The 15247-nt window shown below is 44.4% G+C and overlaps 1 protein-coding gene across 2 annotated transcripts in view; it reads right to left on the bottom strand.

Annotated features, from left to right (window-relative positions):
• The window catches only part of MINK1 (misshapen like kinase 1), a 62659-nt gene that overhangs the window by 13578 nt on the left and 33834 nt on the right, over nt 1-15247 (bottom strand). For both annotated transcript variants that reach the window (XM_087825927.1, XM_087825928.1), the window contains exons 2-6: nt 4562-4627; nt 2798-2854; nt 2600-2725; nt 554-664; nt 44-134 (exon numbers count right to left, since the gene is read on the bottom strand). In XM_087825927.1, coding sequence (XP_087682053.1) covers nt 44-134; nt 554-664; nt 2600-2725; nt 2798-2854; nt 4562-4627 — 451 coding nt within the window. The remainder of the gene's footprint in view (nt 1-43; nt 135-553; nt 665-2599; nt 2726-2797; nt 2855-4561; nt 4628-15247) is intronic.

Genomic DNA, 15247 nt, shown 5'->3' with positions numbered 1-15247 from the left:
TGTCCTGGAGAGGGCCCCATCTGCCCAGAAGGGATCAGCGCACCTAGCTTGACCTCAGCATTCTCTGTCAACAACACGTTCTGCCCCTTGATGTCTCGGTGAATCACCTTATGGGCGTGGAGATGGGCCAGACCCTGGGGCAGGAGAGAGGGGGAAATTAGCCTTGATGTTGGAAGGGGTAGGAAAGAGCGAGAACTTGGACTGAGATGAGGGGAGGGGAAGTCATTAGCCAGGATGGGGCTGGGCTGAAGCAGCAGCCCCTCTCAACCATGTGGTCAAGTGCAGGTTGAGATATTCTGGAGTTTCCTCAGCGTGGTGGCTCCTGGGAATTCCCAGCAGGTGCGGGTTGCAAGTGGAGAAGTAGCGGAACTTGGAAACAGAGGCACTTGTCTCCTCCAACAGCTTGAGAGTCCCCAAGGTTAGGACTCTGTCTCTACCCCCCAACCCAATCAGGCCATCTGCTCCTTAAAGAGGGCATAATTCCATTTCGTCCTCAGTATACAGGGAGGGTCCATGCCCAGGAGCAGGAGGCAGGGAAGGGCCCAGCGCTCACCCGCAAAATCTCTCTGCAGATGTAGGCGATACAGTCCTCCTTAAGGGCATTCCCTTTTGTATTCTTTACCAGGTCCGTCACAGAACCAGCACCACAGAACTCCATCACCAGCTGTGGTCCCAGGGAGCACCGGAAGGAAAAGCAGCAGTTAGGCAAGGCCCCTTTTCCCTGCCAGCTCCCTGGAGAAGAACCAGAGGCCTTGGGGCAAAAACTGGTATAAGCTGGAGGGCAGGGGCCATATGACCCCCTCACGAAGGTCAAGGAACTTCCTGAGATTAGGAGAAAAAGGGAAAGAGAATACAGTAGGGAAAAACGGGGAAGGTGGGTCTGGGGGACATGGTCTGTGTCCAGAGTAGGAGCCCAAGGAATCCTACTCCTTATAGACAAAATGAGATGGGTGTGTGCATTTTCCTTGGGGAAGGGTCCAATGCTCTCACCAGATCCTCTTTGGGACCCATTACCCCAAAGTGGTTAAGAACTACTGCTCTGGAGCAGGGTCAGCAAACTATGGCCAATGAGCTAAGCATGGTTTTTACATTTTTAAATAGCTGAAAAGAAAAAAGAGAACCATATGACATGCAAATTATAGCATCCCAAATAAAGGTTCTGGGAGATACAGTGATGCCCACTCATTTATATATTGTCTATGAATGCTTTCATGGTACAATGGCTGAGCTAAGTAGTTGTGACAGACAGTATAACCCACAAAGCCCCAAATATTTACGATCCAGCCCCTCACAGAAAAAGTTTGCCAACCTCTCATCCTGACCAAGAAAGGGGCTAGAATCAGCAATTCTTCAAGTCTGCTAGACCTGAAGTGCATGGAGTCTACAAAACACAGTGCAGGAGGGAGCCTGCTAGCACCATGGGAGAAACTCCACAGAGGCAAGGCTAAGGCAGGGAGATGAGGAGAGCTCCCTGCGCCATCTCTAGGGAAGAACCTGAGACCCAGAGGCAGGTGCCAAAAGGGAAGTCCCCCAGTGATAGGCATGTCTATTCAAATGTTTTCACTGTACCTTTCCTAAAAGCCACACCCAACACAGAAAAAGATGGGAGAGATACGGATATTTGCATATGCAAAGTAATTTGCATATGCTCATCTGAGCAAAGCATCATGGGAGGACAATGTCAAACAGGTCCAGAAGGGGGCGCCTGGTCCCTAGCGCCCGGCCTCTAGTCCTCAAGGATCTCTCGCTCGGCACAGTTGGCAGATAAACCTACCTGACATATTACTGATCTTTTTCCTGTGTACGAAATATGAGTATGTGTAAGTGAGTGTGTCCTCAAAAAGAGTACTGCATAGAAAGCAGGGACCATGCTTATCTGTGCAGGGTATACAGAAGGTGCTAAACAAGTACTCATCTGGCAACTGCTACAAGGGGAGACCTTGCAAAAGCTCCAACCTCCTAGGCTACCCCCTTGCTCAGCTACGACCATGTTCCTTGCCACTCTGTCCTCGGGTCTGGCTGAGTGCCAGAGAGGGCAAGGCTGAGGAATCAGCTGGCACCAAGTGCCCAGGTAGGATGAATGACTTAGACATGTTCTGGGCCAGGGGGGAACCTGGGGGAGACCAGAAGAGCTACAGTAAGCATTGGTTAGAACAATCACCCAGCAGACTTGTACACTGCCGGGAGGTATCCAAGCTCTATCTGTCGCCTATCACCGAGTTTGGTCTATTGCTTTCCTAGGAGCTGTGCCAATGTAGAATTCATGAACTAACTTCCCTGTGGTCTCTTCCAGCCCTTGCTAGGATTATATTGCTCCATACTTAGGAAGTGCCTGCTGGACCCAGGGTAAGGTACTGGTTAGGGCAAAGGTGGGGGCAAACCCTAGAACCCCTGCCACCAAAACACTCAGAGAACAAGAGGCTGCAAAGTGTGGGTGAGGAGGTCCCTCAATCCATACATAGGAGAGGCTGTGGGACTGAAGAGAGGGCTGGCAAGGAGACTCTGGGCTCTGACGCCAAGTTCCAAACAAGTAGCCTGGAGACAGAAAGGGCAAGGAGAGGCACAGGGACACGGGGGCAGGCCCGAGGGCACTTCTCACCCAGAGCTGGTCATCGTTTCCAGGGGGGCTCTTCTTTATGAAGGCCCCGTAATAGGTGGCAATGTTGCGGTGGTGAGAGTACTTTTTCAACATGTTGATCTCCTGTTTGATCTCCTCCTCCTCGTCCTAGGGGAACAGGAGGAGGTGAGGCCCCTTCTTAATGCTCCAACCCTCCCTCTGCCCTGAGACGCTTCCTACCTCCGTGACATCCATGACCTTGATGGCAGCCAGCTGCCCAGTCTTGACATGCCGACCCTGGAGACAGAGAGATGGACGTAGAGGGATTTGGGTCCATGCTCAGGGAGGGCTTGATTTTGGGAGAAGCCACACCTTTTGGCTCTTTTCTATCTTAGAACATGTCCCTCATGGTGGCTAGACACCTTGATCTATGGATTGGTCACAGGGGTAACAGTGGGCTACAGAAAAACTACCAAGACTGGATTTCCAAGCTCTGTGCTTGATATAAATGAAGGGTCTGCTCCCCTGAAATACTCAAGAGAGACAAGTGAGAGACACTTATGTTCTGTTCCAGCCTCTCTGGCTTGGACTTCCTACAGTATGAAAGTTAGAACAGGGAGTGAAAGATACCTTCTCCATCCTTAGATGGAGCTGGAGGGAGCTGGGGAAGGAGGCTGCGGAGGGAGGGCCTCTGCCTCTCTCTGCATCTTTTATGCAACACAAGCCCCCTCTGGATAGGAGGCTATTCCCAGGATCCCCTGCCAACTCCTCCTCCCAGGAGTTGACTGGAAGAATTAAGATGAACTGAGATTTTTAGGGAACTTGGGGAAACACAGAAGGGCTGACTGACATGTGTTGATGGCCTCATCACCAGTGCTAATGGGAAGCAACTTCTATATATAGTACGGCCCTGCCATTCCCCTCCTCCTCCCTCCTTCTGAAATTCCTAGCAGAAGCCATCTGGGACTTGGACAGGAAAGTCCAAGGCTTCCTGGGGAAGATCAGGGTGAGAGAAAGCAGCCCCTCATGGGGACGAATACAGGTATTGCCAGGCCATGGAATATTTTTATCCTCAGCAGTTATTCAAGACCCCAAGCCCAGAAAAGCAATAGGACACAGAGCTACGATTTCCATAGCAACAACTAGGCAAGAGATGGAGAAATGGGGGAAGGGGGTGCCTGTTTCCCAAAGCTTACATGGAAGAAGGGTAAGAGAAAGGCAGGTGGTCCCAGTGACCCAGGAAACAAGCCCCTGAGATGCAGAGGAGACTTGTGAAAAGACCCAGCATCGTGTCTGGAGACAAAGAAGCCTACATGTGTTCTGGGGGCTTACAACTCTGGAGCAGCATCCACCTTGAACATCTCTCTGCTGTGGCCATCTCTCGCCATTCAAGTGTGACTAGTGATCAGGCCACATGAGAGGACTGAGTGGGCTAGGCTAGAAGCTACAATCAGTGGCTGAGGAAACGCCACTTCTGTGGGAGAGGAAGCCTCAAAAGCAGAAGGCCTGAGCTCTAACTCCATCCAGCTCTGCTGCAGGCCAGCTGTGGGAGCTCAAGAAAGCTGCTTCCCCTCTGCAGAGGGTCACTGGTTAGATCCCACTCACTCCAAGTCCTGGGCTTCTCTGCTGTCTTGGGAGAATCCAAACCTGCACCTTTGGCCTGAGCTTTACTCTGAAGTCCCAGGTGAGCTTTGATACATACATCCCCATACCATTCCCTCTGCCTTCACCTGTCCCTTTCCCACACCCCATTCAACTCCAGACCTGCTCATGCTACACCAGGAGTAGTTCTAAACTGAGGCAGAGACCAGCAAAAACACCCCACTTCTTGCTGCTTCCTTCCCTCATTACTTTTATTCTCTCCTCTCCTTTCCTTTCCCAGGGCCCCCAGACTCTGCAATCTCCCATAACCCTTCCAATTTCCTGGCCTGGAGTAGACTTCTTCCACTCCTCCTGAGAGGGCCCATGGAAGACAGTCACGCTTCTGCACCATTAGAGCCTCACCTTGTACACCTGTCCATAGGTTCCATTGCCAACCACCTCCACCAGCTCAAAGATTCCAGCAGGGTCCTGGAAAGGAGGAGAGAGAAAGAATAAGGTGTCAGGACTTCAGGGGAAAAAAAAGTAGCCTGGGGGGGAGGGGGCGGGGCGCAGAAGGTATTCAACCAGGAAAGGAAAATGAAGACTAGCCTATTATGAAAGGTCTGCAGGGGGGAACCCTAATGGCCAGCTGCCCTTATCCTAGATTGGTTCAGAGTTTATGTTCTATGGGAAAAGTCAGAAGGAGATGAGAGAAAACAGAAGCCAGAGCCCAGCTGTCTCTTCAAAGACATGCTCCTGATTTCAAACTCAATGACAAACTCCGAGAGTCTGTAGCTATCTGCAAAATGGGGTGCCAGAGTACCCACCTCTGGGGCTTGTGCCAACTTTAAATGAGGCAATGCTCATAAAATACTTAAGACAGCGCCTGGCACACAGCATGTGTGCAATAAAAGTTACTTACAATTATTAATTTTTTAAAAGCAGGGAGTTGGAATTTGAGAGCCACCATCCTTTTGTCATTTCCCCCCTTCCCAATCCTCCTGAGACCAAGACTGAGGGCTTCAGAGCCAGTGTTTGTGGCCTTTGGGGGTCAGAAGAGACCTGTAGGTGGGGAGGGAGAGCAGGTGATAGTGAGAGGGCCACTGAGGAGGGCAGATGAGAAGGGAGAACTTTCAGTTCCCACTCTCCTTAGCCAAGTGGTGCCAGGCAGAGAGGGCCCGAAGGGCTCAGACAAAGCCTCTAAAGAGGCTCACTGCCTGCTGAGCCAAGAGCAGGAAGCCTGGCCGAGCAGAACAGCTGCCGGGAGGCCGCCCACACCCTCCTGGCAGGACTTCTTTTTTGAAAGAGGGGGAGAGACTGGGAAGTGGGGCTGCAAGCCGAGAGCCAGCCTGTCTCCAGTGCTCCTGCAGACTGGGCAGACCCTCTCTGGCCCCCTGCAGGACTGAGAGGGGAGTCACAAAGTGAGAATGTCACTTAGGAAACAAACTCTCCAGGCAGTGCTTGGGCCTCCGTGATGATAATCTTAAAAGTCCATTTTCTCAGAGGGGGACTGGAGTACTAGAAATGCACGTCCCCTGTCAGCACATATCATCATGCACTGCAACTGTGTACTACTGGTCTGCAACATCTCGGAAGAAAAGGGCTAGGTCGTCCTCGCTCACCAGTGTGCCCGGCACCTGCCTAGCCCAGAGCCCAGACACAGCAGCCAAAAGAACATCCCAAACCTGCTCCAGGGGAAGACTTGACAGAAGTGGGAGAGGGATCCTTATACATGCTCTGAGCAGACCAAGAATTCCATGGTTCTATGTTCAATTATTTAGCTCCAGCTGGAGTTACTTTAAAAGAAGCCTTGAACAGGTCTAAGAAAACAGCAGGCCCCACAGGAAATATTGTCACTGCAGTGTGGGGGACTACTGAGAGGGCTGTCTGAACCTGAGAGCTGCAAAGAACCTGGAAGAAGGTATCCTGTCTATCTGCAAATCTAGACTTGGAGGAAGGGAGCCCAGTTCCCTAAAAATCTGCCCCAAAGAAGGGCTCATCCATTTGGGGCCTCTTAACTCTAACTGTAGGGAAGTCCTTTTCTGCATCTAACTTAGTTCTTTCTAGATGCACAGAGATAAGAAAAAAAGACTTATGGGCATGATTTTCTAGATGCTCCTAATCTAAGAGAAAATATGATGGGCCTATTAGAGTCACGATATACCACCTTCACCTCAAATCAGCACAGATTTAATTTTGTAATCTTAGCTCCAAATCTGTCTCCTCCCTATATGTTTGCAAGGCACTGAGGAAAGAAAGAACAATCTTTGAGGTCACACACACTGGGTTCAGATAATGATTTAATGGTTTCAAGCCTGTTTTCTGACCCACAGGCAAAGATAACCACACCTACTTGAAATGGTTATGCTGAGAATTAGGCTGAGACCATGCATGGGACATAGCAGCTATGGTACCTAACATCCTCCACAGAACATGCTCCACAGAGGCTAAGCCCTCTCCACTTGTCAAGAACAATACCATTTTCCAATCCAAAATCCCACCTCTGTACTATCCTCTACTCCCCTCGCCCCCTTCTGCACATCACAGTCACCCTATCCTTTCTCCCTTCAAACAGTCCATTTGTCTCTTCCTCTCAATTCCTAAAGCTGCCACCCAGACCAATCCCTCCTCTTTTTCCTCCTGGAGGGCCTGCCTCACCACTCTTCCTTCTGCTGCTGCTGCCAGATTTAACCCTCCTAATGTGGTGCTTTCCTAATCTTACTCCTCTGCCTAGAATCAGCACAGCTCCCCCTGACTAAGAACAGAGTCCAAACACCACAGCCTGATCGTTACAGTTGCCCTGTCAGCCTACCAATAAATGTTTTCCAAGTGTCCACATCTCCCCGGCACTGGGCTAGGCCCTAATTAGGGAAAATCTATAAGGCAACTTTCTCTTTTTTCATTCATCCATTAAATATTTATTGAACACTAACTGAGTGATGACTCCTCAATTAGGCACAATGGGGAACTCAGCTATATATGAGAAACATGGAAGGTCTCTGAAGGACCTTCTAACTTTACAAGTATCCCAATCACACGGCAGGATATGATTATCTGCCACAGAGCAACTGAAAGCACTCAAGGCATTAAGAAACCGCTTGGTATAGTGGAAAGAGCACTGCACTGTGACTTTCTCAGGAGAATTTTAGCATTAGCTGTGTGTCCCTAAGCAGGTATTTAACTGTTTGGGGCCTCATCTTCCTCATACAAACTAAGAAGGAGTTAAACTGGGTAAAAAGCCCGGCCGGGCATGGCTCAGCGGTTGAGCATCGACCTAGGATCCAGGCGATCGGGGTTCGATTCCCGGTCAGGGCACATGCCTGGGTTGCAGGCTGCAGCCGATCATTGACTCTCTCATCATTGATGTTTCTATCTCTCTATCCCTCTTCTTTCCTCTCTCTGAAATCAATAAAAAATAAATTGGGTAAAAAAATCTGCTTCATGGTTTCAGGGGACAGGACTAAATTCAGGTTGGAAATCTCTGGCAGACTTCCTTGAGGAGATGGTGTCTAAGCTGGGCTTTAGGGGCTGGCGAAAGTTTCAATTGGTGATAGGAATTTAAGAGTGGGGAAGGCCACCCAACCATAGTGACTGGTTGGTTGAGCACAGTCCCATGAACCGAAAGGTCACTGGTTCAATTCCTGGTTGGGGCACATGCCCAGGCTGCAGGGTAGATCCCCAGTAGGGGGCATGCAGGAGGCAGCCCATCCATGTTTCTTTCTCTCTCCCTTCCTCTCTCTCTGAAATCAATAAAAACATACTTAAAAAAAAGAATGGGAAAGGCCATGACATGCTAAGGGACAGCAGTTTGAGTTTGGGTCTTGAGTATGAGATGTTAGGGGACACGTAGGAGTAAATGTCTGTTAGGCTGTTAGAAACAAAGGTCTGGAGATAAAGATTTAGAGGACATTTACCAGTATGAGAATTGGAGAAGGAGACAAGATGTCTAGGGAGCGTGCACAGGGAAAAAAAGAGCGAAGGCGGGTCTCTCAGTGATGGCCACGTGCTACATGTTGGAGAGCAAAAGAACAGACACCAGAGGAGGAGGCAATCAGAGGACTGAGGAAAACAGCACTGGCCTTAGCACCTAGGAAACCACTAGGAACCTCTGCGGGAACTGCGAGTGAGAGCAGGAGATGGCTGTAATGAGGAAGTAATGGCTATGGGTGCCGCACCCACATTGGAGAAGGCTAACTTTGAGAGGAAAGGGGAAATCAGATGATGGCTAGAGGAGGCAGAAGGGCCAAACAAAAGGGTTTGTAAAATAGGGAAGACCTCTAATGCTTTTGGAAGGGAAGAAGCCAGAAAAAAGAGACTGATGCCTGAAGAACAGAATTTATGATATATATGTGTATATGCATGTGTATATGTATTCCACAGTATTTAAACTGTATCTTCTACTATTTTACATAGTAATAAAATACAACAGTGCCTATTTCTCTCTTATACACATACCCAATGATACAGAATACCTAGAAATGCTTAACAGTTCAAATATGATTTATGCATCGATCTAGCCTCAAACGTGAGCCCTTCAAATATGGGCCTGTCCATGCTTGGTCACCCTCTTTGATGATGATCTAGAAGAGGCACCTGCAGAAGGAGGTACTCTGCTCCTGGGAAGCCACCAAACAGCCCTCGCTTCCCTCCAGCTTTGTAATGATGGCCTTCTCCAGCTCTTCTCTTGGTGCTCAGACTCTCTGCTTTCAGCAGTGTGCTGTCCAGCCAGTGATGGCAGGTGGGAAGGGACGGGGGCAAGGGTATGAAAACTAAAGAGAGGAGGGAGAGAGAGGACAGGGAGAGATAAGAAGGGAAGAGGTACTGGTCTTTTGAGGTAAAGAGGAAGGAAGATGAGGGAAACTCCTTAAATATCTAAAGACTTTTACTTTAATGATTACATCAGAGGCAAGATCATATGCTAAGGAGAACTGGGGGCCTGAATGAGGCGGAAAAAACTTGGGAACAAATGCTACACAGGGTGCTTTAGGGTGGTGTTTCTCAAACTTCATGATATGTAAGAATCATTTGGGAATCAGACTCCTAGGATCTGCCTCCAGAGATTCCGATTTAGCACCAGAGGTCTGGGGTGAGGAGCAGGAATCTGTCTATTTAACAGATCCCCTGCGTGACTCTAATGCAGGAGGCAGTCGGCCCATTTTGAGAGAAACTGTACTTTAGGGAGTTACACAGGCAAATGGAAGATGTAGACTATCCAGAGATCTGAGCAAAGTCAGGCAGGCTGAGGACCAGCATCGCTCTGGGTGATTAAATACTACCCTCTCCTATAACAGCTCTACAACGCCTCTATCTTGACTCCCTAGTTTTTTCTGCGTTCAAGTATCCAAGCATGCCTAAAAACGACCTCTCTCCTGTCAACCAAGCCAAATCACAAGTTTTTTTCAGGAAGTTTTCCCTAGGTACTCTAGCCTACCACAAGCTATCCCACCCATGAATTTCAACTTCAATTTCACATATTAATTTAATCTCTACAGTGAGCTTCATTTTCTTAAGAATAGGACCAAATGGATATATTTTTAAAACATAGTCAAAGAACAAGACAAGGGTGTTTATCCGTGCCACTTCTAGTCAATGTTACGCAAGAAAATTAGGTAAGGAAAGGAAGTAAGGCATCCAGATTGAAAGAAAGAAGTAAAACTATCTCTGTGTAGATGACATAATCTTGTATGTAGAAAATTCTAAGAAATCCATTAAAAACCTATCAGAGCCCTGGCTTGTGTGGTTCAGTGGTTAGAGCATTAGCCCATGCATGGAAGGGTTGCGGGTTCAATCCCTGGCCCCCGCTGGGATGCATGTGGGAGGCAACAAATTGATGTGTCTTTCTCACATGGATGTCTCTCTCTCCCCCCCCCTTCCTTCCTTCCTTCCTTCCTTCCTTCCTTCCTTCCTTCCTTCCTTCCTTCCTTCCTTCCTTCCTTCCTTCCTTCCTTCCTTCCTCCCTCCCTCCCTCCCTCCCTCCCTCCCTCCCTCTCTAAATATCAATGGAGAAAATATCCTCAGGTAAGAATGAACAAAAACAAACAAACAAACAAAACCCTATTAGAACTAATCAATGAGTTCAGCAGATTGCAGGATATAAGTACATTTCCATATACTACAATAAAGAGTCCAAAAATAAAATTAAGAAAACAATTCAATTTACGAAAGCATAAAAAAGATTAAATTTAACCAAAAAAGTATAAGACATGTAAACTGAAAACTTTAAAACACTGTTGAAAAAAATTAAAGAAGACCTAAATAAATGGAACGATATCCTATGTTTATGGATCAGAAGACTTAATTTTGTTAAGATCTACAGACTCAATGCATTTCTATCAAAATCCCAACTGGCTTTTTTGTAGAAATTGACAAGCTTATCCTAAAAATCGTATAGAAATATAAGGGATCCAGAAGAGACAAACAATCTTGAAAAAGAAGAACAAAGTTGGAGTGGAAGGCTCACACTTCCCAATTTCAAAACTTGCTATACAGTTACAGTAATCAAGACAGTATGACGCTGGCATAATGATATGACATATAGATCAATGGACCATAACTGAGAATCCAAAAATAAATGCCTAAATTTGTGGTTAACGTTTGACAGGAGTATCAAGATCATCATTCAGTAGTCTTCAACAAATGGTGCTGGGACAACTGAATATCCACATGCAAAAGAATGAAGCTGGACCCCTACCTCATACCATATACAAAAAAAATGACTGAAAATAAATCACTGACCTAGAAATGTAAGAGCTTAAACCATAAACCTTAAAGGAAAGCACAGGAGTAAATCATCATGACTTTGGGCTAGTCAAGGGTTTCTCACACACGACAACAAAAACACAAACAACAAAAGGAAAAAGAAGATAAACTGGACTTCTCAAAGTTAAGAACTTTTATGCTTCCAAGGATACCATCAAAAAAATGAAAACACAACCCAAAGAATGGGAAAAAACATTTGCAAATTATATACCTAGATAAGGGACTTACATCTGATAAGAGATTTGTATTTGGAATATAAAAAGGACTCCTCAATAATAAAATAACTCAACAATAAAAAGGCAAATAACCCAATTAAAAAATGGGCAGAGAATCTGAATAGACAAAAAGATATACAGTGGCCAATAAGAACTTGAAAAGATGTTCAACATCATTACTCACTAGGACAATATGAAACAAAACCACAAGATACTACTTTATACCCACGAAAATACCTATAATCAAAAGGATGGATAATAACAAGCATTGGTTAGAATGTGAAGAACGTGGAGTCTTCACACACTGTTGGTAGGAATATAAAATGAAGTGAGTCACTTTGGGAAATAGTTTGGCAGTCCTCAAAATGTAAAACAGAATTACATATGACACAGCAATTGTACTCCTAAGTAGATACCCAAAAGAACTGAAAATAGTATATGTCCACACAAAAATCTGTACACGAAATGCTCACAGTGGAAACACAATCTAAATGTTCATCGACTGATGGACAAATGTGATATGTCCATAAAATGGAATATTACTTGGCAATAAAAAAGTATGAAGTAATGATACATACTACAACATGGATGAACCTTGAAAAGATTATGTTAAATTGAACCCAATCAAAAAAGGCCACATAGTGCATGGCTCCATTTATGTGTAACACCTATAACAGGCAAATCCATTGTGATAGAAAACAGGTTAGTGGTTTCCGGGGGGTTAAATGGGGGTAGAAATGAGTAGTTACTGCTAGTGGATACTGGGTTTTATTTGGGGTTGATGAAAATGTGCTGATAGTGGTGATGGCAGGGATGTAAATACACAAAAATCACTTTAAAATACTTTTTAGTTTTTAAATTTTTACTGAATTTATTGGGGTGACATTGGTTAATAAAATTATACAGGTTTCATGTGTACAATTCTAGAATACATCATCTGTATACTGTATTGTGTGTTCACCACCCTAAGTAGAGTCTCCTTCAATTACTATTTATTACCCCTTTACCTTCTTCTACCTCCCCCACCCCCCTTTCCCTCTGGAAATCACCATCCTGTTGTGTCTGTGTCTATGAGTTTTTTGTTTAATCCCTTCACCTTTTTCACCCAGGCCCCCCTCAAACCCCAGACTGTCTAACAGCTGTCAGTCTGTTTTCTGTATCTATGAGTCTGTTTCTATTCTACTTATTTTGTTCATTAGATTCTACATATAAGTGAAGTCATATGGTATTGTCTCTTTCTGACTGGCTTATTTCACTTACCATAATACTCTACAAGGGTCTTTTGCAATTTCATATACATTTTTGGAATATTTGTTCTAGGTCTGTGAAATACACTGTTGGTATCTTAACAGGAACTGCGTTCAATCTATAGACAGCTTTTAGTATGGATATATATATATTTTTTAATATGTTTTATTGCTTTTAGAGAAAGAAGGGAGAGGGAGAGAGGGAGAAACAGTGGTGTAAGAGAAAATCATCTTTTGGCTGCCTCCTGAATACCCCCTACTGGGGATTGAGCCTGCAACCTGGGCATGTGCTCTGACCAGGAATGGAACTGGTAACCTTTTGGTGCACGGGACAACTTCCCAACCGAGCCACACTGGCCAGGGCAGTATGGACATTTTAATGATGTTAATTCTCCCTATCCATGAACATAGTATATACTTCCACTTATTTCTATCTTCCTCAATTTCTTTCTTCAGTGTCTTATAATAATTTTCTGAGTACAAGTCTTTCACATCCTTGGTTAAATTTATTCCAAGATATTTTATTTTTTTACATGTAATTGAAAATGGAATTGTTTTCTGTTTCCCTTTCTGATAGTTCATTATTGGTATATAAAAATGCAACTGGCCCAGCCAGCATGGTTCAGTGGTTGAGTGTCAGCCCATGAACCAAGAGATCACGGTTTGATTCCCAGTCAGGGAACATGCCTGGATTGTGGGTTTGACCCCCAGTAAGGGGTGTGCAGGAAGCAACTGATCAATGACTCTTATCATTGATGTTTCTATATCTCTCCCTCTCTCTTGAATCAATAAAAACATTTTTTTAAAATGCAGCTCATTTCTGGATATTTTGTATCCTGTTACTTTACCAAATTCATTTATGAGTTCTAGTAGTTTTTTGGTGTAAACTTTAGGGTTCTCTATATACAGTATCACGTCATCTGCAAATAATGACAGTTTTAGTTCTTCCTTTCCAATTTAAATGCCTTTTATTTCTTCTTGTCTAATTGCTGTGGCTAGGACTTCAAGTACTATGTTGAATAAGTGATGCAAGTGGACATCCCTGTTTTGTTCATGATGTTAAGGAAAACACTTTTAGTTTTTGCCCACTGAGTATGATGTAGACTGTGGGTTTGTTATATATGGTCTTTATTATGTTGACATATGTTCTCTCTATTCCCACTTAGCTGAGTTTTTATCCTAAAGGGGTGCTGAATTTTATCAAGTGCTTTTTCTGCATCTATTGATATAATCATGTGATTTTTACCCTTCATTTTGTTATGCGGTGTATCACGTTTATTGATTTGTGGATACTGTATCAATCTTGCATCCCCAGAATAAAGCCCACTTGATGATACTGTATGATCTTCTTAATGTATTGCTGGATCAGGTTTGCTAATATTTTGTTGAGGATTTTAGCATCTATGTTCATCAGGGACATTGGCCCATAATTTCCTTTCTTTGTAGTGTCCTTTTCTGATTTTAGAATTAGGATAATGCTGGCCTCTTAAAATGAAGTTGGGAGTCTTCCCTCCTCTAAAATTTTTTGGAATAGTTTGAGAAGGATAGGTGTTAGCTCTTCTTGGAATGTCTGGTGAAATTTCCCTGTGAAGCGATCCAGTCCAGTTTTGTTGGGAGTTTTTTTAATAACTGCTTCAATTTCACTAGTTGTAATGTATCTATTCAGATTCTGATTCTTTCTGAATCAGTTTGGGAAGATTGTATGTTTCTGGGAATTTATCCATTTTCTCCAGATTGTCCAACTTGTTGGCATATAGTTATTCATAATACTTTCTTATAGTGCTTTGTATTTCTTTGATGTCAGTTGTTACTTCTCCCATTTCACTTCTGATTTTACTTATTTGGATCCTCTTTTTCTTGATGAATCTAGTTAAAAGTTTGTCAATCTTGTTTATCTTTTTGAAGAACCAGCTCTTGGTTTCATTAATCTTTTTTATTTTTAAATTTTATTTTTGTTAAAAATATTACAGATGTCCCTTTTTCTCCCCAATGACCCATTCTACCCCGTCCCCTCCCCCTCCTCCATCCCTCTACCCATCATTGTCCGTGTCCTTGGGTTGTGCATATATGCATATAAATTCTTTGGTTACTCTCTCCCCCTCCACCCACCTGCCCTTCTCCATCCCTCTGACATTCATCAGTCTGATAATTTTTAATTTTTTAAAAAATGTTTTTATTGATTTCAGAGAGAGGGAGAGGGAGAGATAGAAACATCAATGATGAGAGTCATTGACTGGCTGCCTCCTGCACACCCCCTATAGGAATTGAGCCCACAATCCAGTCATGTGCCCTGACTGGGGATCGAACTGTGACCTCCTGGTTCATAGGTCAACACTCAACCACTGAGCCACGCTGGCTGGGCCGATCTTTTGTACTTAGACTCTATTTCATTTATTTCTGTTCTAATCTTTATTATTTCCTTTCTTCTACTCACTTTGGGTGTTGTTTGTTGTTCTTTTTCTAGTTCCTTTAAGTGTAAAGTCAGATTGTTTATTTGAGATTTTTCTTATTTCCTGAGGTAGACCTGTAATGCTATGAATTCCCCTCCTAGTACAACTTTCGCTATGTCCCAGAGATTTTGAGTTGTGTTCGCATTTTCATTTCTTTCAAGCTATCTTTTGATTTCCTCCTTGATCTCGTTGTTAACCCATTCACTGTGTAGTAACATGTTATTTAGCCTCCATGTCTTTGTTTGTTTTATCTTTTTTTCTTGTGACTTGATTTCTAGTTCCATTCCATTATGGTCAGAGAAGATGCTTGATATGTTTTCATTCTTCTTTAATTTATTGAGACTTGTTTTGTGCCCTACTATGTATTCTGTCCTAGAAAATGTTCCATGTGGACTTGAAACGTATTTATATTCAGCTGCTTTGGGGTAAAATGACCTG

The sequence above is a fragment of the Miniopterus natalensis genome, chromosome 17, assembly GCF_054644295.1.
Source record: "Miniopterus natalensis isolate mMinNat1 chromosome 17, mMinNat1.hap1, whole genome shotgun sequence".
Lineage (NCBI taxonomy): Eukaryota > Metazoa > Chordata > Mammalia > Chiroptera > Miniopteridae > Miniopterus > Miniopterus natalensis.
The sequence above is the reverse complement of the archived record's forward strand: the minus strand, read 5'-3'. Positions and strand labels throughout refer to the sequence as shown.